The sequence below is a fragment of the Chiloscyllium plagiosum genome, chromosome 13, assembly GCF_004010195.1.
Source record: "Chiloscyllium plagiosum isolate BGI_BamShark_2017 chromosome 13, ASM401019v2, whole genome shotgun sequence".
In the NCBI taxonomy this organism is placed as follows: Eukaryota; Metazoa; Chordata; class Chondrichthyes; order Orectolobiformes; family Hemiscylliidae; genus Chiloscyllium; species Chiloscyllium plagiosum.
Window position 1 is genome coordinate 63069139 of NC_057722.1, and position 26478 is coordinate 63095616.

Genomic DNA, 26478 nt, shown 5'->3' on the forward strand with positions numbered 1-26478 from the left:
ACATAGGGAAAGGATTAATTAATTCTTTTCATCAGTATTCACATTGGAAAAGGGCAATGCTAGTGAGTAAAATGAGATACAGGCTACTAGATTAGATGGGATTGAGGTTGACAAAGGGGAGATTTTAGCAATTTTGGAAGATCTGAGCCCCTGTGCCCAATGAGATTTATCCTTGGATTCTCTGGAAAACCAGGGAAGAGATTGCAGATCCTTTGGCATTGATCTTTATGTCATCATTGTCGGCAGGCGTACTGCCAGAAGACTGGAGGATAAGCAAATGTTGTTCCCTTGTTTAAGAAGTGGAGTTGGGACAATCCTGGTGATTATAGGTAAGTGAGCCTTACTTCGATTGTGGGTAAGGCGTTGGAAAAGTTATAAGACATAGGATTTATAATCATCTGGGAAGTAATAATTTAATTAGGGATGGTCAACACAGTTTTGTGAAGGGTAGGTTGTGCCTCACTAACCTTACTGAGTTCTTCAGGAAGGTGACAAAACAGGTGGATGAGGATAAAGTAGTTGATGTGGTGTATTTAGATTCAGTAAGGCATTTGATAAGGTAGGTGATTGCACAAAATACGGAGTTTCGGGATTGAAGGTGATTTAGTGGTTTGGATCAGAAATTGGCTAGCTGAAAGATGACAGAGGGTGGTGGTTGATGGAAAATGTTCGTCCTGGAGCTCAGTTACCAGTGGTGTGCCTCAAAGACCTGATTTGCGGCCACTGCTGTTTGTCATTTTTATAAATGGTCGGGATGTGGGCATAAAAAGATTGTTTAGTAAATTTGCAGATGACACTAAGATAGGCAGAGTTATGGATAGTGCCAAAGAATGTTGTACGTTACAGAGGGACATAGATAAGATGCAGAGCTGAGCTGAGAAGTGGCAAATGGAGTTTAATGTGGAAAAGTGTGAGGTAGTTCACTTTGGAAGAAGTTACAGGAACGCAGAGCACTGGGCTAATGGTACTCTGTAGATGAGCAGAGAGATCTCGGTGTCCTGGTACATAACTCCCTATCAATCCTATCCCCAGGTTGATGGAGTTGTTAAGAAGGCATATGGTGTTTATTGGTAGGGGGATTGAGTTTCGGAGCCATGAGGTCATGCTTCAGCTGTACAAAACTCTGGTGCGGCTGCAAGTGGAGTATTACGTACAGTTCTGCTCACCGCATTATAGAAAGGATGTGCAAGCTTTGGAAAGGGTTCAGAGGAAATTTACTAGGATGTTGCCTGGTATGGAAGGAAGGTCTTACAAGGAAAGGCTGAGGGAAGAAGGTTGAGAGGTGACTTAATCGAGACGTATAAAATAATCAAAGGGTTAGATAGGGTGGACAGTGAAGGCTAACTCTGATTGTGAAGGCTAACATGAGGGGCGATAGCTTTAAATTGAGGAATGAGATATAGGACAGATATTAGGGGTAGTTTCTTTACTCAGAGTAGTAAGGGCATGGAACGGCCTGCCTACAACAGTAGAGACTCACTGATGTTAAGGGCATTTAAAAAGGCATTGGACATACATGTGGATAATAATGGAATGGTGTCGGTTAGATGGGCATCAGATTATTTTCACAGGTCGGTGCAACATTGAGGATCGAAGGGCCTGTACTGTGCTGTAATGTTCTATGTTGTTGTTCTACTAATTATCAGAAGTCATTTTGTCACCACATCTGTTATACGTTTGCTGTTGCATTGATTATAGGGAGCCAGGTTAGAAAAGTAAAAATGAGGAGCAAGAATAGGCCATTCAGTCCCTCTAGCCTGCTCTGCCATTCAATATGATCAATCTGATCATCCAATTCTATGGTATGTTCACAATTTTCCCCTCATTTTCTTTCATCCCTTTAGTCCCAAGTGCTAAATCCGACTCCTTCTTGAAATTATGCAATGTTTTGGTCATGACTACTTTCTGTGATAGCAAATTCCACAGTTCCTGAAGAAATGTCTTCTCATCCCAGTCCTAGATGGCCTACCCCATATTTTTAGACAGTGACCTCTGATTCTGGACTCCCCCAGCGTCAGGAACATCCTTTCTGCATCTACCCTGCCTAGCAGCATGGTGGCACAGTGGTTATGGGCGGCATGGTGGCACAGTAGTTATGGGCAGCATGGTGGCACAGTGGCTATGGGCGGCATAGCGGCACAGTGGTTATAGGCGGCATGGTGGCACAGTAGTTACGGGCAGCATGGCGGCACAGTGGTTATGGGCAGCATGGCGACACAGTGGTTATGGGCGGCATGGTGGCACAGTGGTTATGGGCGGCATGGCAGCAAAGTTATGGGCGGCATAGCAGCACAGTGGTTATGGGCGGCATGGTGGCACAGTGGTTATGGGCGGCATGGCAGCACAGTTATGGGCAGCATAGCGGCACAGTGGTTATGGGTGGCACGGTGGCACAGTAGTTATGGGCGGCATGGTGGCACAGTGGTTATGGGCAGCATGGTGGCACAGTTCTGGGTGGCATGGTGGCACAGTGGTTATGGGCGGCATGGTAGCACAGTGGTTATGGGTGGCATGGTGGCACTGGTTATGGGCAGCATGGCGGTACAGTAGTTGTGGGTGGCATGGTGGCATAGTAGTTATGGGTGGCATGGTGGCACAGTAGTTATGGGTGGCATGGTAGTACAGTGATTAGCACTGCTGCCTCACAGCTCCAGGGACTCAGGTTCGATTCTAGTCTTGGGCAACTGTCTGTGTGGAGTTTGTCCATTCTCCCCATGTCTGCGCGGGTTTGCTCCAGTTTCCTCCCACAATCCCAAGATGTGCAGGTTAGGTGAATTGGCCATACTAAATTGTCCATGGTGTTCAGGGATGTGTTGGTTAGGTGCATTAGTCAGGGGTAAAAAACCATAGGGTAGGGGAATGGGTCTGGGTGGGTTACTCACAGTGGTTATGGGCGGCATGGTGGCACAGTAGTTATGGGCAGCATGGTGGCACAGTGGTTATGGGCAGCATGGTGGCACAGTAGTTATGGGCGGCATGGTAGTACAGTGATTAGCACTGCTGCCTCACAGCTCCAGGGACTCAGTTCGATTCTAGTCTTGGACAACTGTCTGTGTGGAGTTTGTCCATTCTCCCCATGTCTGCGCGGGTTTGCTCCAGTTTCCTCCCACAATCCCAAGACGTGCAGGTTAGGTGAATTGGCCATACTAAATTGTCCATGGTGTTCAGGGATGTGTTGGTTAGGTGCATTAGTCAGGGGTAAAAAACCATAGGGTAGGGGAATGGGTCTAGGTGGGTTACTCTTCAGAGGGTAGGTGTGGACTTGTTGCGCAAAAGGGCCTGTTTCCGCACTGTAGGGTTTCTAAGTCTAATTTTATAGGTTTCTATGAAATCCTCTCTTTATTCTTCTCAATTCTAGTGAATATATACCTAACTGATTCAACTTCTCCTCAAACGTCTGTCCCATCAACCCAGGAAACAGTCTATTAAACCTTTGCTGCATCCATCTAATGCAGGAATATCATCATATGAGGAGACCAAAATTGCAAGCAAAGCTCCAAGTGCGGTCTCACCAAGATCCTGTACAGTTACAGTAAGGTATCGCAGCTCCTGTCCTCAAATCCTCTCATTATAAAGGACAACATACTAATTGCCTTCTTTCTTAGCTGCTGCACCTGCATGTTTTCCTTCAGTGACTGGTGTATGAGGACACCCAGCTCTCAATGCACATATCCCTCTCTCAGTGTATAGCCATTCAGATAATAATCTGTTTTGCTACCAAATTGGACAACTTTACATTTATTCACATTATACTGCATCTGCCATGTATCTGCCCATTCACTCAACTGACCAAACTCATACTGCATCCTTCTCACAGTTCGCCCTCCCACCCAACTTTGTGTTCTATAGGTTTAAGGGAGACATTATAAAACCTTAAGATACAGGAGCAGAAGTTAGGCCATTCAGCCCATCAAGTCTGCTCCACTATTCAATCATGGCTAATAAGTTTCTCAACCCCATTCTCCCGCTTTCTCCCCATAACCATTGATCCCCTTGACAATCAAGAACCTATCTATCTTCATCTTAAATATACTCAGTGACCTGGCCTCCACAGCCATCTGTAGCAGTGAATTCCATAGATTCACCACCTTCTGGCTGAAGAAGTTGTTTCATTAGTTCTATTCGAGTTGTTATGCAAACCTCAAGATCCTGCAAATAGCAATGAGACTAAATGATAGCTGATTTGCTTCTGTTGACATTATTTCAGGTCTCCTCATTGACCAGGTCACCAAGAGAATGCTTTACTCCTTTTGGAATATTGTCATGGCATGATTTCACTATCCACCAGAACAGGCCATGATTCAGTGCAATCTCTTACCTGGATCACATTCCCTACATTACAACAGTGACCCACTTAAAAAAATACTTAATTGTTTGTTAAAATGCTTTGGGACATTCTGTTATCGCAAGGATTCACTAGTGAAATATCAGTGCTGTCATACAAAGACAAGAAGAAAACTTGGCTTTTAATGGTGTTTTCCAAAACTTCTGGATATCCTACAGTGCTTCACAAACAATGAAATGGTCTTAGAACGCAGTCATTTTGACAAAGATGGCAGGTTAGATATCACATAACAAATTTCAGAAACTGCAAAGTGATAATGATAAAGTTAATCTGGTTTGTTTAGATGAGATTAGATTCCCTTCAGTGTGGAAACAGGCCCTTCAGCCCAACCAGTCCACACCGACCCTCCGAAGAGTAACACACCCAGATGCATTTCCCTTTGACTGACGCACCTAACACTATGGGCAATTTATCCTGGCCAATTAATCGGACCTGCACATCTTTTTGGACTGTGGAAGGAAACTGGAGTACCTGGAGGAAACCCATGCAGACACGGGGAGAACGTGCAAACTCCTCATAAGACAGTCACCCGTGGCTGGAATCAAACCTGGGACCCTGTCGCTGTGAGGCAGCAGTGCTAACCACTGAGCCACCTTGCCACCCCCATTGATTTGATAGTTGTAAATCAACTAGTGTTAGTGATGTTAATAGAGGATTAAATACTGAACCAGATTCTTTTTATTTGAAATTACATTATAGAATATTTGATGAGCCACAAAAGGACAAATGGGTTTAACACTTCATATGAACAGCACCTTATGACTTATTAGTAAGGTAAAGGAATATATAAATGCAAGTTGACACTTTCATCATTGCTGGAGAGCATTAGGTTGGACATTGAAGAGAACAATTGCCAAACATCTTTCACTCCTGTTTAAGTATGTGCCAAGCTTATGGTTCAGCTGTCTTGAAAGATTTATTGATCGAGCAGTATGTGGGAGCTGAATACTTGAGCACGGTTGAAATGACAATTGCGGAAGCCCATTGATTTGATAGTTGTAAATCAACTGGTGTTTATTTAGCTTCCTCACCCTGACAGGGCCAAGAACTCGTTCAAACAGACCCCTAGGACATTATCAACTGCCAGCTGCTTTGTCTGTACGACACAAGTTTTGTGTTCCACTATAGCTCAGTGAGCTCAGCCACTGATTAGGTCAGCCATTCAGTACATAAACCACCTCCACGTTTTGAGATGGGTGACTGTAGCTGAGGCATTGGTCACTGGGTCAGAGAGAAAGCAGGGTAGATACAGCACAGAATTAAATACAGATTAAAGCACGCGCTGCATTTAGCATCAAATACTTAAGAATATGTATGGCACGGGTCTAAATAGAGAGTAAAGAACCCTTTGCATCACCATCTGTCAAATATTCCCAAAGTAGGTACAGCATAGTATCAAATACAAAGTAAATCTTTCTACACACTAGCCCCATCAAACATTCCCAGGATATCTACAGCACAGGGTTAGATATAAAGTGAATTGTCTGATGTGCTACCCCCACCAAACATTCTTAGGACTGATACAGCAGGGAGGAACATACAGAGTAAATCTTCCTTTAGAATTATAGAATCCCTACTGTGTGAAATTAGGCGATTTGGCCAATCAAATAAAGATCGACCCTTCAAACAGCATCCCACAGAGATCTGCCCCCCTACCCTATCCCTATAACCCTGTATTTCTCATGGCTAATCCACATAGCCTGCATTGTGGGAGGAAACCAGAGCACCTGGAGGAAACCCATGCAAACTCAGGGAAAACGTGAAAATTCCACACAGACAGTCACCCAAGGCTGGAATCAAACCCGAGTCCCTGGCGATGTGAGACAACAGTGCTAACCACTGAGCCACCATGCCACCCTTTATGTTATCCCATCACCATATTAGGCCAAATGACTAAAATGTAGTATTTAGTGTCATATGAAAAGGAGATAAGAGCAGCTGAGAGGGTTTTGAGAAGAATTCCAGAGATGAGGATTATGGGTGCAAAAGAGGCCAGAAATGGAGAATTGCTGTCATTTTAGGAACATATAGGATTGGCAGATCATATGAGATCAGGAATTAAGAGATTACTTGGTGTCATTTGAAATTATATTTAAATCTGAATTGTTCAACTGAACGATTGTGTGAAACACACGACACTAGATTACTTAGTGTACTGGTTCAGCAGTCTAACTTCGAATAGAGCAATGTTGGAAAAAGAATTGGGCTAACTTTTGGACATGTATCTGAAAGAAGGATCTCGAATCTGGTGGGTTGCTTAAAAATTTAACCTGCTGTCTCGATGTGTTCTGGGCCAATATATGATTCCAACTACATTTTACAAATGATAACATTCATCCCTGGCACATGCTTTGCAAAGTCTTTGTTCATCCCTTGATGCCTAAGTAGGTGGAAGTGAGCCTTCTACTCAGAGCACTAGAGCCAGTTTGACAAAACTGAGTGATGTGCTAGACCTTACCAGAAACAGTTAGGAATCCATCACTTGCTATTAGCCTGTTTCAAGTGACGTGAGTAATGGCTGACATGGACAGTACACAAAAATATTTACAGCAGAGGTAGAGGGCACAAAACTACAGGAAGCTAGCTTCCATGTTAAGCACATTGGCATTTCTTCACATATTGTCCTTTTTGCAAAATCAAAACAAGTTTTAATGCACTATAATTTACAATTGCAAATTTTGCAAATTATCAAATGTACATGGTCACAAAGAAAATTATTATTCATTAACAGAAAAGTCTAATCAGTTCCACTTTAATCATTCTTAGCAGAGAACCTTCAAATTGTGCAAGTTTCCTAATGGCACCTGTGCACATTGTTGTTGACTGCTCCTCTGATATCAGCTAATCCCGAGAATGATGTTCCTTCTTCGGGGAGTGTTGTTCCCATGGCAATTCCTATGACTATATACATTTGGTCCATGTGACTTTGCTTTTGTTGATCCATTTTTGGTGATGGGGAGTAATGGACCCCTAGGACTGATGGGACTGTTGGTTGTTCTATAATCTGTGTGGGTGATAAGAAAATTGTGTATGTCTGCAATGTAACGATCTGGTGACATACATTCACTCTGTTATAACAAGGTGACAATTTTTCAACATCCATCCCAAATTGCCAGATGGGTTGACTTTTGTTCAGAGCATTGAATATTTGCATTCTGACTAACTCTTCAATGTTTAACTCAGGCAATAACTGGGCAGTTTTACCAAAGTGAAATTTAGTTTTTTGTCATTTACTTTGATATTGTCACTCATACTTGTTACGACTTATAAGTTTATGAGCTTTTTGCTATTGGACAAGTAACTTTGGAGAAGAGTGATGTCTTATTAGACTGGACTACGTTCAAAGTCTTCAGTAAGTCTTGCTGTAATCTCTGATCAAGCACTGCCTCATACAAGTCTCTGCTGGGTTCATTTGATTTCTTTATGATCCTTTGGTGATTTTCACCCTAGTTCGGTCTCTTAATTTGACTGGGGATGGTGTGGAAATGATATATGGTATTGAAGGTCCCAATCCTCGATGGATCAGCTGAAGTCTTCACTTCTTGAATTGAGAACCATCACCACTCATCACAATGTCTGGAATGATGTAATCTTTAAAGTGGGCCTTGAGGCATACTGAAATCTCACTTAAAGTCACTGACAACAGCTAGCCTAAGTTCCAGTATTGAACTTAGACTAGTAGTTATAAAACATAGAACATAGAACATTACAGCACAGTACAGGCCCTTTGGCCCTCAATGTTGTACCGACCTGTGGAACCGATCTGAAGCCTATCTATCCTACACTCTTCCATTTCCATCCATATGTTTAACCAATGAGCATTTAAATACCCTTAAAGTTGGCGAGTCTATTACTGTTGTAGGCAATGCGTTCCACACCCCGACTACTCTCTGAGTAAAGAAACTACCTCTGACATCTGTCCTCTATCTATCACCCCTCAATTTAAATCTATGTCCCCTTGTGTTAGCCACCACCATCCAAGGAAAAAGGCTTTCACTGTCCACCCTATCTAACCCTCCGATTATCTTACATGTCTCAATTAAGTTAGGGGAGAAAGTGAGGTCTGCAGATGCATGAGATCAGAGATGAAAATGTGTTGCTGGAAAAGCGCAGCAGGTCAGGCAGCATCTAGGGAACAGGAGAATCGACGTTTCGGGCATTAGCCCTGAAGAAGGGCTAATGCCCGAAACGTCGATTCTCCTGTTCCCTAGATGCTGCCTGACCTGCTGCGCTTTTCCAGCAACACATTCTCAATTAAGTTAGGCCACATTTGGAATATTGCGTGCAATTCTAGACTCCTTCGTATCGGAAAGATGTTGTGAAACTTGAAAGGGTTCAGAAAAGATTTACAAGGATGTTGCCAGGGTTGGAGGATTTGAGCTATAGGGAGAAGCTGAGCAGGCTGGGGCTGTTTTCCCTGGCCGAGGGGTGACCTTATAGAGGTTTACAAAATTATGAGGGGCATGGATAGGGTAAATAGGCAAAGTATTTTCCCTGGGGTTGGGGAGACCAGAACGAGAGGGCATAGGTTTAGGGTGAGAGAGGAAAGATATAAAAGAGACCTAAGAAGCAAGGGTGGTACGGGTATGAAGCAAGAAGCAAGACCTAAGAAGGGGGTGGTATGGGTATAGAATGAGCTGCCAGAGGAAGTGGTGGAGCCTGGTACAATTGCAACATTTAAGAGGCATTTGGATGGGTGTATGAATAGGAAGGGTTTGGAAGGATATGGGCCGGGTGCTGGCAGGTGGGACTAGATTGGGTTGCGCTATGTGGTCGGCATGGACAGGTTGGACCGAAGGTTGTGTTTCCATGCTGTACATCTCTATGACTCAATAAGTCACCTTTCAACCTTCTGCTCTCTATCGAAAACAACCTCCAGTCCCTCAGCCTTTCCTCGTAAGAACTTCCCTCCATACCAGGAAACATCCTAGTAAATTTCCTCTGCACCCTTTCCATAGCTTCCATGTCCTTCCTACAATGCAGCATGGCCGCACCAGAGTTTTGTAATGCTCCAGCATGTGCTCATGACCCTAAAACGTATTCCCTCTACCAATAAAAGCTAACACACTGTATGCCTTCTTAACAACCCTATCAACCTGGGTGACAACTTTAAGGGATCTATGTACATAGACGCCGAGATCCCACAGCTCATTACACTACCAAGAATCATACTACTAACCGAGTACACTGTATTCCTGTTGTTCCTTCCAAGATGAATCACCTCACATTTTTCCACATTAAACTCCATTTGCTATCTCTCAGCCCAGCTCTGCACCTTATCTATGTCCCTCTATAACCTGCAACATCCTTCAGCACTAAATACAACTCCACCAACATCCACAAATTTACTAACCCATCCTTCTACACCCTCATCCAGGTCACTTATAAAAATGACAAACAACCATGGCCCCAAAACAGATCCTTGTGGTCCACCACAAGTAACTGAACTTCAGGATGAACATTTCCCATCAACTCTATTTTCTTTCAGCTAGCCAATTTCTGATCCAATACATTAAATCACTCACAATCCCATGCTTCCATATTGTGTGCAATAGCCTACCATGGGAACCTTATCAAACGCCTTACTGAAACCCATATACACTACATCAACCGATTTACCCTCATCCACCTGTTTGGTCACCATCTCAAAGAACTCAATAAGGTTTGTAAGGCACAACTGACCCTTCACAAAACCGTGTTGACTATCCCTAATCAACCTATTCCTCTCTAAATGATTATAAATCCTATCTCTTATAACTATTTCCAACACTTTACCCACAACCAAAGTAAGGCTCACTGATCTATAATTACCAGGATTGTGTCTACTCCCTTTCTTGAACAAAGGGACAACATTTGCTATCTTCCAGTCTTCTGGCACTATTCCTGTTGACAATGACGACATAAAGATTAAAGGCTCTGCAATTTCCTCCCTGGCTTCGCAGAGAATCCTAGGGTTAATCCTATCCAGCACAAGGCACTTATCTATTTTCACACTTTCCAGAATTGTTAACACCGCCTCCTTGTGAACGTCAATCCCATCTCGTCTAGTAGTCTGTATCTCAGTGTTCTCCTCAACAACATTGTGTTTTTCCAATGTGAATACTAGCGAAAAATATTCATTTAGCACTTTCTCATCTCCTCAGACTCTATGCACAACTTCCCACAACTATCCTTGATTGGCCCTAATTTTTTTCTAGTTATTCTTTTATTCTGACTATACCTATAGAAAGCTTCAGGGTTTTCCTTGATCCTATCTGCCAACGACTTCTCATGTCCCCTCTGGCTCTTCTTAGCTCTAACTTTAGGTCTTTCCTGGCTAACTTGTAACTCTCAAGCGTCCTAACTGAGCTTTCATGTCTCATCCTAACGTAGGCCTTCTTCTTCCTCTTGACAAGAGATTCACCTTCTTTAGTAAACCACGGCTCCCTCGCTCAACCACTTCCTCCCTGCCTGACAGGTACATACTTATTAAGGACACACAGTAGCTGTTCCTTGAATAAGCTCCACATTTCAATTGTGACCATCTCCTGCAGTTTCCTTCCCCATCCTATACATCATAAATCTTGGCCTAATCACATCATAATTGCCTTTCCCCCAGCTATAACTCTTGCCCTGCAGTATATACCTAATCCCTTTCCATCACTAAAGTAAACATAATTGAATAGTGGTCACTATCATCAAAGTGCTTACCTACCTCCAAATCTAACACCTGGCCAGGTTTATTACCCAGTACCAGATCCAATGTGGCCTCACCTCTTGTTGGCTTGTGTACATATTGTGTCAGAAAACCCTTCTGCACACAATGGACAAAAATTGACCCATCTAAAGAACTATAGTATTTCCAATCAATATTTGGAAAGTTAAAGTTCCCCATAACAACTACCCTGTTACTCTCGCTCCTATTCAGAATTAGCTTTGCTATCCTTTCCTCTACATCTCTGGAACTATTCGGAGGCCTATAGAACACTCCTAACAGGGTGACCTCTCCTTTCCTGTTTCTAACCTCAGCCCATACTACCTCAGTAGACGAGTCCTAAAACCTCCCTTTCTGCCATCGTATTACTGTCCTTGACAGTAAAATGCCACACCTCCCCCTCTCTTACCATCATCTCTGTTCTTACTGAAACATCTAAATCCTGGAATCTGCAACAACCATTCCTGTCCCTGCTCTATCCATATCTCTGAAATGGCCACAGCATCGAAGTCTCAGGTACCAACCTTATTCCAGATCTCCTGGCGTTGAAGTAGACAACTTCAAACCATCTTCCTGCTTGCTGATGAACTCTTGTGACCTTGAAACCTCATTTCTGACCTCACTGCTCTCAACCCTCTGGCCAGTAGAACTACAATTTCAGTTTCCATCCCCTGCTGAATTAGTTTAAACCCTCCCGAAGAGCATTAGTAAATTTCCCCCCCAGGATATTGGTACCCCTCAGGTTCAGGTGTAGACCATCCTGTTTGTAGAGGTCCCACCTACCCCAGAATGAGTCCCAATTATCTAGATATCCAAAACCCTCCCTCCTGCACCATCCCTTTAGCCATGTGTTCAACTTTTCTCTCTCTCTCTCTCTCTCTCTCTCTCTCTCTCTCTCTCTCTCTCTCTCTCTCTATTCTTTGCCTTGTTAGCATGTGGCACAGGTAATAAACCAGAGATAACAACTTTGTTTGTTCTAGCTCTAAGCTTCCACCTTAGCTCCCTGAATTTCTGCCTTAAATCCCCATCCCTTTTCCTATCTATGACGTTAGTGTCTATGTGGACTAGTGGGTAGTGAAAAGACAATCAGTTCTTGCTCAAGTGAAGAGGCTACTCCCACATTCAACAATGGTCTGCTTGGCATATCATGTATCTTTAGTTTGCCGTAGCTTCATATCTGTTACAAACACTTCACAGTTGTTGTGGTCCTGGATCTCACTCATTATGTTTGGCCAGTCTTCTCTTGCTATCCTCAGACTGGACTCAATTCTTTGGTGGTTTTCATTGACCTGTTTTAGCATCTCATGCCCCACCTCTTCAGGGATAATGATTCTATTTCCATTTCATAGCACGCCATCTAGGGTTGTCACTTCATTTTTGTAAGCCCAACACGCAAACATATGAAATAGGAGCAGGACTAGGCTATTCAAACTCTCCAGCCTGCTTCACCATTTGGTAATGGCTTCTCTATTTCTGTCTCGAATTCCACAATAAAAAGTATATTCAAGACCGAGACAGACATATTTTTAATCAGTAAGGGAATGAAGTACTGTAGAGAAAAGGCAGGAAAATGGAGTTGTCAGATTAACAATGATCTCACTGAATGGCAGAGCAGACTCAATGGGCTAAATAGCCTACTTCTGGTCTTAGGTCTATGGTTCTATGATCGTATTCCCATCTACCCCTAGTAACCATTGCTGCCCTTTCCTAACAAGAATCCATGTATCTCCACTTTAAAAATATTCGGTGACCCTGCCTTCCCCACCTTCTGATGCAGACAGTTCCAAGGTTGCACAACTTCCTGAGAGAAAAGTAATTCCCTTCAACTTTGCCCTAAAGGGTGGCCCTAATCTTTAAACAGTTCTGGACTGATACATGAGATCAAACATTCTTTCCATAGCCACCTTGTCAAGACTATTCAAAACCTTGTATACTTCAGTGAAATCATCGCACACCCTTCTAAACAGCAGTGGAAACAAGATTAGAGTGGTGCTGGAAAAGCACAGTGGGTCAGGCAGCATCCAAGGAACAGGAAAATCGATGTTTCGGGTAGGACTCATTCATCAGGAAGGGCTGATTCCTGATGAAGGGCTCTTGCCCAAAATGTCAATTTTCCTGCTCCTCGATGCTGCCTTACCTGCTGTGCTTTTCCAGCACTACTCTAGTCTTGTCTCGGATCTCCAGCATCTGCAGTCCTCACTTTTGCCTTGCAGAAGAAACAAGCCCAGTCTTTCTCCATGAGACCATCCACTTTTTCCAGATATCATTCTGGTAAAACTCCTCAAAAATGTTTCCAAACTATTTGTACCTTTCCTTCCACATGGTGACTAAATTTGCACACACAAGTATTCAAGGTTTGGTCTCACTGCTGCACTGTATAATTGAACCACAACATCCCTACATTTATGTTCAATTCCTTGCATAATGAAGGTTAGGAGGTACCAGTGTTAGACTGGGAAAGACAAAGTTAAGTATCACACAACGCCTGGCTATAGTCCAACAGGTTTATTTCATCAGATCAGATGAAGGAGCAGTGCTCTAAAAGCTAGTGCTTTCAAATAAACCTGTTGGACTATAACCTGGTGTTATGTGATTTTTAACTTTGTATAATGAAGAACGGCATTCCATTAGCTTAATTAATTACTTGCTGTGGATACATAACAACATTTTGGAACTCATGCATTAGTACACTGAGGTCCCTTTGAGTCATTGTAAACTGATGTGTCCTTAAGGCTTTCATAGCTACTTACTACAACACTTCAAGTGTTGCATCGTTTGTGTAAGAAACCTTGTTCTCCAACTTAATGTTTCAGTGCATCTCATTGAATCTGGAAGATTTCACACTCTGCTTTAGCATCTTCTGTTTCCTTCATAAGGATTGCTGCTCTCAACATCATGCAACTGATTCTTTCACTTGTCTGTCACATCCAGATAACATCGTAGAATCCCAACAATGTGGAAGCAGGCCATTTGGCTATCAAATCCACACCAACCTACTGAAGAGCATCCCACCCCTCCACTCTGCATGGTTGACTGACCTAGCCTGCACATCCTTGGATACAATGGACAATTTAGCATGGCCAATTGACCTTACCTGCACATCTTTAGACCATGGGAGGAAACACAGGAAACACATGTAGACATAGGGAGAATGTGCAAACTCGGCAAAGACAGGACCCCCCAAGGCTAGAATTGAACCCGGGTCCCTGGGCACAGTGAGGCAACAGTGCTAAACACTGAGCCACCATGCTTCCCAAGTTTCTCAGCTGAATGAAGCAACATTCTTTGCAGATGATTTCGAGCAGACGTTGCAGAAGTTGCTTTGAAGTCGCTTGTGATCACATTCCACCGTCATTTTTGCCTCGTGCACATAGGTGCTTACAAATACTCACAAGCAAAAGCAATAACCAGGCAGCCTTTCTCAATCTGCGTGAAGCACCGTGTTAATAAATGCAAAATACTGCAAAATACTGCAGATGATGAAAATCTGAAACAAAAACAGAAATTGCTGGAGAAACCCATTAGTTCTGGAAGCAGTGGTGGAGAGAAAATCAGAATTTAAGTTTGGTATGAGTTTGTTCTGAAGAATAATCTTTCAGGGTGTGAAATGTTAACTCATTCTCTAGTATCACCTTATGGCAAATGTAAATGCCACTGGTTAGCCTTGTTGGACTGGTGTTGCTCCAAATCCAGTCTCACTGGTGTCATACATGTGACGTCATCAATGACATCATAGAACATCATCATAGGTGATGTCATTACGAGTTTGATTTGAGTGAAAGTCTCCTCTTATTCTGAGCCACATTGCCACTGCACGTCCTTAGAGTGAGCTTGTGCTGAGAGTCACACATCAATGAGAACTTACATGAGAACGTTGCTGATCGAGAAGAGTGGAGCAGGCTCAAGGGACCGAATGGCCTACTCCTGATTCTATCTCCCTAAGCTCCAATCATGGCATAGGTGATAAGAGCAGGGCGATTATTGAACTGCACAGGATTTTGGTTAGGCCAGAGCTGCAGTACTCTGTGCAGCTCTGGTTACTATACCATAGGAAGGATTGATTGCCCTGGAGGGGGGTGCAAAGGAGATTCACCAGGATTTGCCTGGGGTGGAGAAGTTTAGCTTGAAAAGGGGATAGATAAGTTCAGACTGTTTTTGTTAGAGCAACATAGGTTAATGGAGACCTGACAGGGGGGTATTAGATTATGAGGGATATGGACAGGGTGAATAGAAAGCAGCTGTTCCTCTGAGTTAAAGGGTCAACAACGGGGGATAATTTTGAGGGGAAAGGCAGGAGTGGTAAAAGGAGGGATTTGTGAAAAAAATATTTTTCATCCAGAGGATGGTCAGAATCTGGAATGCACCGCCTGGGAGGATAGTTGGGACAGGAAACCTCATAACCTTTAAACTGTACTTGGATGAGCCACTTGAAACGTCATAACATTCAAGGCTATGGGCCAAGTGCAGGACAGTGAGACTAGTGAAGATTTAAAGTAGTTTTTGTCAGTGTAAACCCGATTCTGGGAATTCTCAATCTGCTGATGATGAATGTTTAACCTGAATTGTCCAGGAACATAACTGCTCCAACACTATGTGCCCTTTGTACCCTTGGGGCAATTAGAATTGAACAATAAACCATGCCCGTGTCAGTATTGATTGGACCAAAATAGCAGCTAGTAAAATGGAATTGTACAATTATTCTGAACCAGTGGGCTGCTTGGAGAAAGGTATTATTGAGATTGGGATATTTGATCATTTTGAATGAGTTTTAGATTCAGCTGAAAATGCAATCTGCAGCTGTAGGAGGATATTCAATAAGAATTTTGAAACTCTGATTGATCAGGAGCCCAGAATCATTTCCCATCATTAGTATTTCAACTCTGCATCTCTGTCTGGCTTTGTCTTTATTGCATGTGAACTGAAAATGTCACCCAGCAACGGGCATGGTGCCTTCACACCACCCATACACTGAAACACCACGGCAGTGACTGGAAGAACAGCACTTTATACTCTGCCTCTCGAGCTTACAGCCCAGTGGCCTCAACATAGAGTTCACCAGCTTCAAAATCTCCCCACCCCCAACCTCATCCCATGTCCAGCCCTCCCTCTCCTTCCCACCTCCTTGACCAGACCTAACTTTCCTCCTCTTCCCTCATCTTCCCTCTCAACTATCTGCTACATGCTTCCCACTGAGCAATCACTATCAACCCCTCCCTGCATCACCTATCACCATCTCACCTACCTTCGCACCCCTCCAGCCCCACCCCCTCCCTCCAATTATTTCTGAGTTCCCTTCCCCCTCCCCAGTCCTGATGAAGTGTCCTGACCTGAAACATCAACTTTCCCCGCTCCTCTGATGCTGTCTGGCCTGCTGTGTTTTACCAGCTCTATATTTTATTGACCCTGACTTTCAGCATCTGCAGTCCTTACTATCTCCAAGTACATGTCGCTTTCCTGTTAACTGGATCACGTTGATCCCTGATGGACAGCCTAGAAAAGGAAGAGAATGACTGCTCTGTGATACACAGGAGCTTAAGAGCTGGAGTCAATCTTTTAACCCCTTGAGTCAATTCTGCCATTCAGGGTAGATCTGCAATGGTGCAAACTAACTCCTTACACCCAAATTTACTCCTTAATTCCCTTGGCAAATAACAATCTGTCAATCGTCAATGGAACGACAGTAGCTGAGCTAAGAGCAATTGGCAATTGCAACTCCTCCCCGCCTCTCTTCCAGTTTAGCAATTACACAGAGACAGCCAAGCATTTTGACACAGATAATTAGGGTCCTTGAGGCAAGTGAATGCAGAGGTCAGAGGAGAGATTATTAAAATGAAGTGTTGTGTTCTCAGGTGCTAATCAGGCAATGACAGTGTTGAAGAACAGGATATTCGACCGCTTGGCACTGGCTCACATTACTTTGCAATCCCCTGTTCGATATGCCCCTAGCCACTTGACTTGCTCGGGTAATTGGATATTGTATTTCATTTGATTCGTGCAGTGAACAGTGTAAATTGAACATCCAACCAACCCACTGCTGTAGCCTTTGTGTTTGTTCAAAAAAGACTAACCCTCAGCCAACAGCAAGAATGCAATCTCGGATACAACCGATCTATTTGCGTTTGAAAGGCTAACATTTCAGACAATGCCTTTTGCCATCTCAGGTCATCCCAAAGTGCTTCACAGCCCATGGAGTATTCTTGAAGCAAAAACAGAAATTGCAGGAAAAGCTCAGCGGGTCTGGCAGCATCTGTGGAGGGAAATCAGAGTTAACGTTTCATTAACTTCTTCAGAGGAAGGGTGACTGAACCCAAAACGTTAACTCTGATTTCTCTCTACAGGTGCTGCCAGATCTGCTGAGCTTTTCCAGCAATTTCTGGTTTTGTCTCTGATTTACAGCATCCGCAATCTTTTCGATTTTTACTGAGTACTCTTGAAGATTACGTATTGTTGCATTGTAAGAAACAAACCAATCTGGCACCCAGCAAGCTCCTGCAAAAACTCAATAGTAGATAAAGAGAATTTGCTTTTGTAATTCAGGCGCAGCAGCCCAAAGCTCGGTCGCAGTGGTGTTCTCAGCACCAAGGATGTAAAATGTCCTGGTAATTCCTCCAGCCTGCCTCAAAACCAGATCAGCCATTCACCTCAGAATCTTCGCTATCTCTGAGGGATTGGCTGTGTTCTATCTTTTATTACCTTTATTAAAGCTAAAGCACCTCTTTAATAATTTCAATTTCTCCCCCATGTCTTGTCGCGCTGGAGAATGTTCCAGCAGATGGACAGGCCATTCAGCGCATCAAGTCTATAGCAGTGCTTTTCTCGGCACAGTCTTTCCCAGATTTGAAATGTTTAATATGAGAGGGCATGCATTTAAAGCGAGACGGGCAAAATTCAATGGAGATGTGAGGGGAAAGTTTTGTGCACAGAGAGTGTAAACGCCCTGCCAGGTGCAGTGGTGGAGGCAGATACAGTCGGAGCATTTAAGGGACTTTTAGATAAACACATGAATATGTAAGGAATGGAGGGATATGAACCAAGGGCAAGCGGAAGACATTTGTTTAATTTGGTGTCATATTTGTCATAAAGCACAACAGGGCCCATTGCTGTGCTGTCCTCTTCAATGTTCTGTGTTCTAATTTCCTCCAGTCAAATCTAATTGCCTTCACCAGGCCCATTCTCCATAATGGGCGGCGTGGTGGCTCAGTGGTTAGCACTGCTGCCTCACAGCACCATGGTCCCAGGTTTAATTCCAGCCTCAGGTGACTGTCTGTGTGGAGTTTGCACATTCTCCCTGTGTCTGCGTGGGCTTCCTCCCACCGTCCAAAGATGTGCATGCCAAGTGAATTGGCCATGCTAAATTGCCCATAGTGCTAGCTGCATTAGTCAGAGGGAAATGGATCTGGGTGGGTTACTCTTCCGAGGACCTGTTGGGCTGAAGGGCCTGTTTCCACACTGTAGGGAATCTAATCTAATCTAATCTAATATTCAGCTTTTGCAGTCAACAATCTAATAGGGTTATTAGAAAAGATGTGGAAACATTTGACAGGGATGCTTTCTGATAAAGTGGTTATAATGATCAGGGAATGCCAATCAGGCTGGGACTCTTTTCTCCAGAAAAGAGAAGAATGAGGGTGACCTGATGGAGGCCTTTAACATTTTAAAAGGATTTGAGAGGGTAGGCACAGAGATTTTTTTCCACTTGTGGAATCAAAAGTTACCAATTACCAATAAAGCCATTTGGGAAATCAGGAGAACCATCTTTGTTGTGAGATAGTAAAACTCGCTGCCATAAGGAGTGGTTGCGATTAAAACAGATACAATTAAAGGAAAACTAGAAGGAGGAAGAAGTAAAAGGAAAGACGGTCAGCCGAAGAGGGGTAGGAGCAGGTTTGAGAGCAATGTAAACATTGGCATGCAAATAGCCTGTTTCTGAGCTGTAAATGAATGATAACTGGGTTTAAATTATTTTAAAGGAATTTATCAGCTCAACTGCAGTTTTGATAAATTTTAAGCTTTCTCTTACAGGGATTTATTTCTTAATTTCCCCTGAGATTTCCTCTCCACCTTTGATCCATAAAAGATTTATAACCAGTTCCAGACAGAAATAAATGCGGTTAGCATCAACAATCAAAAAGGAGAAAACAACTTCTTGAATTTTGATATTCTTTAATGAGTGCAATAAATCAAACAACTCAGTAAAGACTCACCTCAGTTGACAGATCTAGTAATTGTGAATGAGATTCAAAGGGAGGTAATTGTGAATTGTAATATGTTACCACAGATTAATGGTAGTCGTGGAGATTCTGTGAATACTTAGTCTACAATGAATAAACTGGATTTGCCTTTGTATGTGAACGTCCACAGCATGTTCTAATTTAAATTGGATTGAATTACCCTGCGTTGTGTAACAGTTAGGATACACTGCATTGTGTCTGTATATCAATGTTCCATTATATAGTGACTATTAGCATACAGTTAAATCCTGATTAAGTATATGAGTAATGGATTTGTATCGACATTAGCATACGTTCGAATTGGTGAGTGGCGTTGGATGGAATGTGCATCTCATTATTGTGACAACATTTCAAAAGTGCTTCATTGACTTTAAGGTCCTTGGGAAAGATGTTATCAAAATATATCTTTACTCAGCGAGTCGTGAGTTCATGGAATGCCCTGCCAGTAGCAGTGGTGGACTCTCCCTCTTTATGGGCATTTAAGCGGGCATTGGATAGGCATATGGAGGATAGTGGGCTAGTGTAGGTTAGGGTGGGCTTGGATTGGCGCAACATCGAGAGCCAAAGGGCCTGTACTGCGCTGTATTCTTCTATGTCCTACGTTCTATAAGTGTTTCCTTTCATTTTACAGAATTCTCTTCCACTGCATGAGAAGAAAGCCTTTGCAAAGAAAGCTGGAAAGTGATGTAATGATTTTCATCTAGATTGATCCCGAGAAGTTCCCTGACGAGGCCTCAGTGCTCCATGTAGTTTCCCAGGAATGTACACAAGACAATGTCAACTGCGGCTGGTGGACCATCAACACTCTGTGAGAGCCTGAGGCTTGATGATCTTCCTTGGACCTGCAGACTGGCCCAATCTGAGGCCTAGGACTTGAGGCTGTGGGACGCACTAAAACTTGAAAAAACATTTTGTCACAAGGCACTGAAGGACTGGAAACAGTGGAAAAGATGTTATGCTGAATACCTGACGTGACCTGTATATTGTGAATATCAAAAGTATCGCAAGTGGAAAATGCTTCATGGGAAAAATAATTAATTCTTCTACACTTCCTGTCATAATCAATTTAGAATTTTTCAAAATTACTTTTACAAGCTTTAAAAAGACTTTTACAGAATTGTGCAGAATGTGTTTTGTTTTACTATTTTACTATGAATATAACCTGATTTTAAAGGGTCACACAAGCAGATTTTTATGCTTGTCAAGTTGAATGGTATCAGTGTTGTAAATGGAGTCCTTTCATTCAGTTGCCTTTTCTGCCCATCAAGTAGTCCCTGAGCAGATAGCTTTGTGGTTCAAATACAGAGTAAAGCTCTCTCTGCACTGTCCCCATCAAACACCCAGGCCATGGACAGCATAAGGTAGGATACAGAGTAAAGCTCTCTCTGCACTGTCCCCATCAGGCTCTCAGGTTAGAAACAGCACAACGTTAGGTACAGAGTAAAGCTCTCCTATCTTATCCAAGGCTCCCATGTCAGGTACAGATTAACTGTTCATTTGGTAACTACCTCAATCTTAATTAAATTTTACTTGTCCCCAGTCAAATTTGTCCTATCTTTGATTGAGATTGCAATGTAGTCCAAAATCAAAATCAATCTCCATGTGTCAGCTGCCTGTCCCCTCTCCTGCAATGAGCTATGATAAACAGCATCCTCTCTAGCTGTTGCTTACTGAAACAAGAAGACAGCACTATGAACCAATGATCTTTCGGATCGATGGTCCATTAGTCAAAATCAATATAAAAAGTGAGTTATTTTGAACTCTCTCACGTGTCCCTGGTGATCTTACCATCAGCATTTCTTCCACTCCCTTTATAAGTAAAACTTTTACCATTTGTTATGGTTCCCCAACTGCTTCCAATATTTTCCTTTCTCATTCAGTTGTACCTCTCACCTGTGTGCTGCCCTTGCATCACCCCAATCTTTGCTACGTATGAAGTGACCAATGACTCTCCCTCATTGAGCAGCCCAGAGGAAGCTCATTTGTTTCCACTTTTCTCTCTCCTTACTTATGTATTGATTAAAAACCTTTGGCAATTGGTAGAAGTGAATAACTGGCTTTCTTCAGGCTTTAGGTATTTTATTTTATTTTATTTTCAAAAAGGGAGTGCAAACGCCCACACCCAAAATATACATGGTCCACGGACTCCACAGCACCACAGAATAAGCAATTGGGCTGGGAGTCCATGAACCACCGCAATCTGCGGTTGCAGGGGACTGCTGCGTGCAGCGCTTTAGGTATTTTACTGAAGAGAGAGAAAGATCCACACAACCTGCCCCTTCTGCAGTCCAAAGGCTTCTCAATGAATCGTTCACACCCACAAGCTGTTCAGTTGCCCAGGAACCAATCAGAGAAGTTTTGTCAGGTTGATGATCTTTGTATCTACAATTGGTTTCTTGTGCACTTGAAACCAATCAGCCAATGGTTGCTCGCCAAATCACAATTGACACACATATGTCCCCTTCACTGTTTTGATCACGCAGCACTGCCCTTTGATGTGAAGGACAGTGTTTGTCATTGGCCACCGGGGTGTTTTCCTATCTTCCTGGTGGTGGAATTTGAATAAAGATTCGTGCACTTTGTGTCTTTCACTGTGTCTCACAATGAAAAAAAACAAAAAGAAAAAAAAAGAGACACACATATGTCTCGGTACCATGGCATCTACAACGAGCTTCCTCCACTGCTTGAACAAAGCCAGCAGTGTAAACACCACACACAATGTGTTGCAGTAACTTGTTATAAAAAGTGCATCAAGTCCTTGGCTGATCAAAAATACAGAACAAAAAGTGAAAAGGTTCTTCATAGCTGTTATCTTCTAGCCATGTGGAGCACAGCCAAGACTGAATTTATTACTCTTAAACCATGATGGGCTTAAGAATCAACTACTTGCCATTGGCCTGATGGTCTGGATTAGCAGGGGCTTTCATGGTAATAGGGTTAAGAATTAGAAAAAGAAAATGAAATCATCTTTTCATTATGATGGTTCTTTTTTTTTTCTTAAGTGGGGAGGTGTTATGAAGTTGTAGGTGTGTACCGTACCTTTAAGAGAGAGTGAAAGCTGGCAAACTCCTGTCATGTGACTGACTAGCTGTCACAAAATGTGCTAGAAAATTGAAAGATGTAACATTTGGCTGTAGCCTAGATGCCTCAGTTATTTTCACGGCAGTTCGAATTTAACCAATCAGTTTAAATTATGCCCCAAGATACTAAAACCCAATCAAATTTGAATTTTACTGTTTCCCTTCTGTTTGGCGTTTGAAATAGTTGCATTTTAATCTGGTGATCATTTTTCCATGTGTCAGTCTGTGAAATTTTCAGGGTAGAGTTCTCTTTAGGGTCTATACGACCGCCTATAACTCCACTGTCATCTGATATCTCTATGCATAACCAAAGAGCCCCTTGGGTATCCCAGACTCCATTCATTCCACCAATGGAGATTGTGCCTTCAATTACCTAGACTCCAAGCTCTGGAATGCTCTCCTTTAACCTCGCCAACTCTCACCTCTAAGACATTCCGCAATGCCCATCTCCTTGCCCAAGCTTTTGGGCACCTGTCCTAATACCTCCTCAAGTGCATTTGTGTCAAATGTGGTTAGATCATTGTTCCTGTAAAGTGCATTGACATATTTTATTCAACTAGGGTTGCCATATAAATGCAAGTTGTAGTTATGAGGATGAGGAGGTGGGTCTGGGGTATCTCTAAAAATGGTTGTATGCCAATCTGATGCATCAATTAGCAGTGAGAATCATAGAATGGACTAATTAGACTATTTTCAAAGAGCCAGCATTGGGATTATGAACCAAATGGCCTAGAGCAGTGCTCTGTATTATTATTAGATTTCAGTATATTTTATTTCTGCAAATTTTTGTGAACAACTGGGAGTTTCCCAATCAGCGTCCTTGCTCAGGAGAAGGGTGAGGTTGAATTGCATACTTGTCCTGGAAAGAGCTCTTGTAAATGCTGAAGACTTAAAATAACATTGGCAGACATGCTTAATTAAAACGACAGGGCTGAAAGAGTCATTAAGGCAATCAGCATTTCAGAGTTTACGACTTGAGGACAAAGGTAGTCTCTTATCGGAAATATTGTTGCACCAAAAGTAATTGGCATGTTTGACACTAGTACAATTGTAAAGGTATTTGGAAACCTGCATCACCTGCCTCCTGGGCTTTTACAACCCTCTCAGCAGATATGGGGAGTGTGCCAAAGCAACTCAGTAGCTGGCTGTTAATTCCAAGCTATGTGTCTGCGTGCAGGGTGCATGCATTACAAACTAGTCAAACCGAAGCCAGAAGGATGTGCACTGATGGTCACTCCATTGGGAGAAATAAAGGGAGACTGCAGCTGAGTTCTTGCTATACAGCTCTTTAAATGAAGAGCAGCCTGCCAAGAGGCTGAATCTTGGGGACAAATGTTCTGAGGCCAGATTCAGACCTTGCAATCTTTTCCCAATTTCATAGCAACAAACAAATCCATACAGTAAGCCAAATTAATCAGGTGCTAAAATAAAACTAGGCAACACTATTCAGCAAGGCAAAAGTGAGGACTCCAGATGCTGGAAACCAGAATTTAGATCAGAGTGGTGCTGGAAAAGCACAGCAGGTCAGGCAGCATCTGAGGAGCAGGAAAATCGACGTTTCGGGCAAAAGCCCTTCAGGAACTGCCTGACCTGTTGTGCTTTTCCAGCAACACTCTGATCTAAACATTATTCAGCAGATTCATATTTCATTGATTCATTCCCTTTGATCGGCTAAGTTTGTCAGTGTGCTAGAGAAATGGTGAATTTGATCAAAATGGAGTAACTTTAACAGCTTCAGGCTGTCCCCAAGCGTCTGAAGTGAATCTGAAGTGCAGTCACAGCTGTGAAATATGAAACCGAGCAACTTGTGCACAGCAAGCTCCAACAAAAAGACAGATGTAACCAGATAATCCCTTTCTTTCCCCTGATATCAGACATAAGACCATAAGACATAGGAGCAGAAATTAGGCCATTCAGCCCATCGAGTCTGCTCCGCCATTCAATCATGGCTGATAAGTTTCTCAACCCCATTCTCCCACTTTCTCCCAGTAACCCTTGATCCCTGTGATACCCAGGAGCTTATCTATCTCTGTTTTAAATATACTCAATGACCTGGCCCCCACAGCCTTCTGTGGCAATGAACTCCACAGTTTCACCACTCTCTGACTAAAGAAGTTTTGCCTTATCTCTGTTCGAAAGGGTCTTCCCCTTACTCTAAGACTGTGCCCTCAGGTCCTAGTCTCTCCAACCAATGGAAACATCTTCCCAACATCCACTCTGTCCAGGCCAATCAATATTCTGTAAGTTTCAATTAGATCTCCCTCACCATCCACCACCACCACCCTCCTCCCCGCCGCCCCCCCCACCCACCGACTTCTCCATCACTCCATTGACCCAGAATCCTCAAACATTCCCCATATGTTAAGCATTTCATTCCTGAGACCATTCTCGTGAACTTCCTCTGAACACGCTCCAGGTTGAAGGATAACTATTGGCTGAGGAGCTCTTCTTCAAAGTGGGGCAAGAGGAGCTTTTTCCTTCACCTGAGAGGCCAGACAGGGTCGCAGTTTAACAGCAAAACTAGAAGAACTGTGAAAGCTGGAAATCAGAAACTGAAACAGATAGTGCTGGAAAAAGTCAGTAGATCTGGCACCATCTGTGGAGGGAGATCAGAGTTAACATTTTGAGTCCAGTGACCCTTTCTCACAACAGGTTTTTTTCGCTGGAGAGTAGGAGACTGAAGGGTGACCTTACAGACATTGAGAAAATTATGGTAGGTATAGCCAATCGCTTTTCACTGTGGTTAGGGAGACTAAAATTAGACAGCAAAAGTTTAAGTAGAGAGGGGAGAGATGCAAAAGGGTCCAGCAAGGTTTTTTTTTCACATAGAGGGCTGTGACTATCTGGAATGAGCTGCCAGAGGTAGTGATGGAAGTGAATACAATTTCATCATTGAAGAAACATATATATGGGTATGTGGATGGAATAGGTATGGAGGGATATGGACTAAACACAGATAAATGGGACTAGTTTAATCGTGAAACCTGGGCAGCATGGGCAGGTTAGGCCACAGAGTCTGTCTCCATACTGTAGACCTCTATGATTGTATGACTCTAACAATTCTGAAGAAGAGTTACTGGACCTGAAACATTAACTCTGATTTCTGTCCACAGGTGCTGCCAGACATGCTGAGCTTTTCCAGCAGTTTCTGTCTTCGTCTCAGTTTAACATCTTGTCCAAAACACAACACTGCAGCACTCAGAGGCTCAGTCTACAGTCTATCTTCTGCAGTTACACTGGCACCTCTCCCCACCTTTTCCTCCACTATTTTGATGATTGCATAGGCAATAACTTGTGCTCTCACGAGGAGGTTGAACAGTTCATCAACTTCACCACACGTTCCACCCCGACCTTAAATTCACCTGGACCATCTCTGACACCTCTCTTCCCCTTCCTGGACCTCTCCATCTCCATCAACGGTGGCTGACTCAAAACTGACATTTTCTACAAACACACCGACTCCCACATCTATCTGGATTACACCTCCTCCCACCCTGTCTCCTTCAAAAATGCTATCCCTCATTCCCAATTCCTCTGCCTACACCGCATCTGCTCCCAGGAGGACCAGTTCCACCACAGAACACACCAGATGGCCTCCTTCTTTAAAGACAGCAATTTCCCCTCCCACGTGGTTGATGATGCCCTTCAGTGCATCTCATCCACATCCTGCACCTCCGCACTCGAACCCCACCCCTCCCACCACAGAAAGGCCTGTACCCACCCCCCCCCCCCAGACTGGCGCCTTCTCGCAGAGCGCTTTTGGGAACATCTCTGGGACACCTGTACTAATCAACCCCACCGCCCCATGGCCGAACACTTTAACTCCCCCTCCCACTCCGCTGAGGACATGCAGGTCCTGGGCCTCCTCCATTGCCACTCCCTCATCACCCGATGCCTGGAGGAAGAACGCCTCGTCTTCTGCCTCGGATCACTTCAACCCTGGGGCATCAATGTGGACTTCACCAGTTTCCTCATTTCCCTTCCCCCACCTTACCCCAGTTTCAACCTTCAGCTCAGCACCATCCTCATGACCTGTCCCACCTGTCCATCTTCCTTCCCACCTATCCACTGCACTATCCTCTCCGATCTATCACCTTTACCGCCACTTCCATTCACCTGTTCCACTCT

At 43.4% G+C, this 26478-nt stretch overlaps 1 protein-coding gene across 1 annotated transcript in view; it reads left to right on the plus strand.

The window, feature by feature from the left end:
* Positions 1-20319, plus strand: part of LOC122556134 (interleukin-1 receptor accessory protein-like) — a 104110-nt gene extending 83791 nt beyond the window's left edge. The window contains exon 12 of the mRNA XM_043702617.1: positions 19902-20319. Coding sequence (XP_043558552.1) covers positions 19902-19974 — 73 coding nt within the window. The 3' untranslated portion in view covers positions 19975-20319. The remainder of the gene's footprint in view (positions 1-19901) is intronic.
* Positions 20320-26478: the final 6159 nt, after the last annotated feature.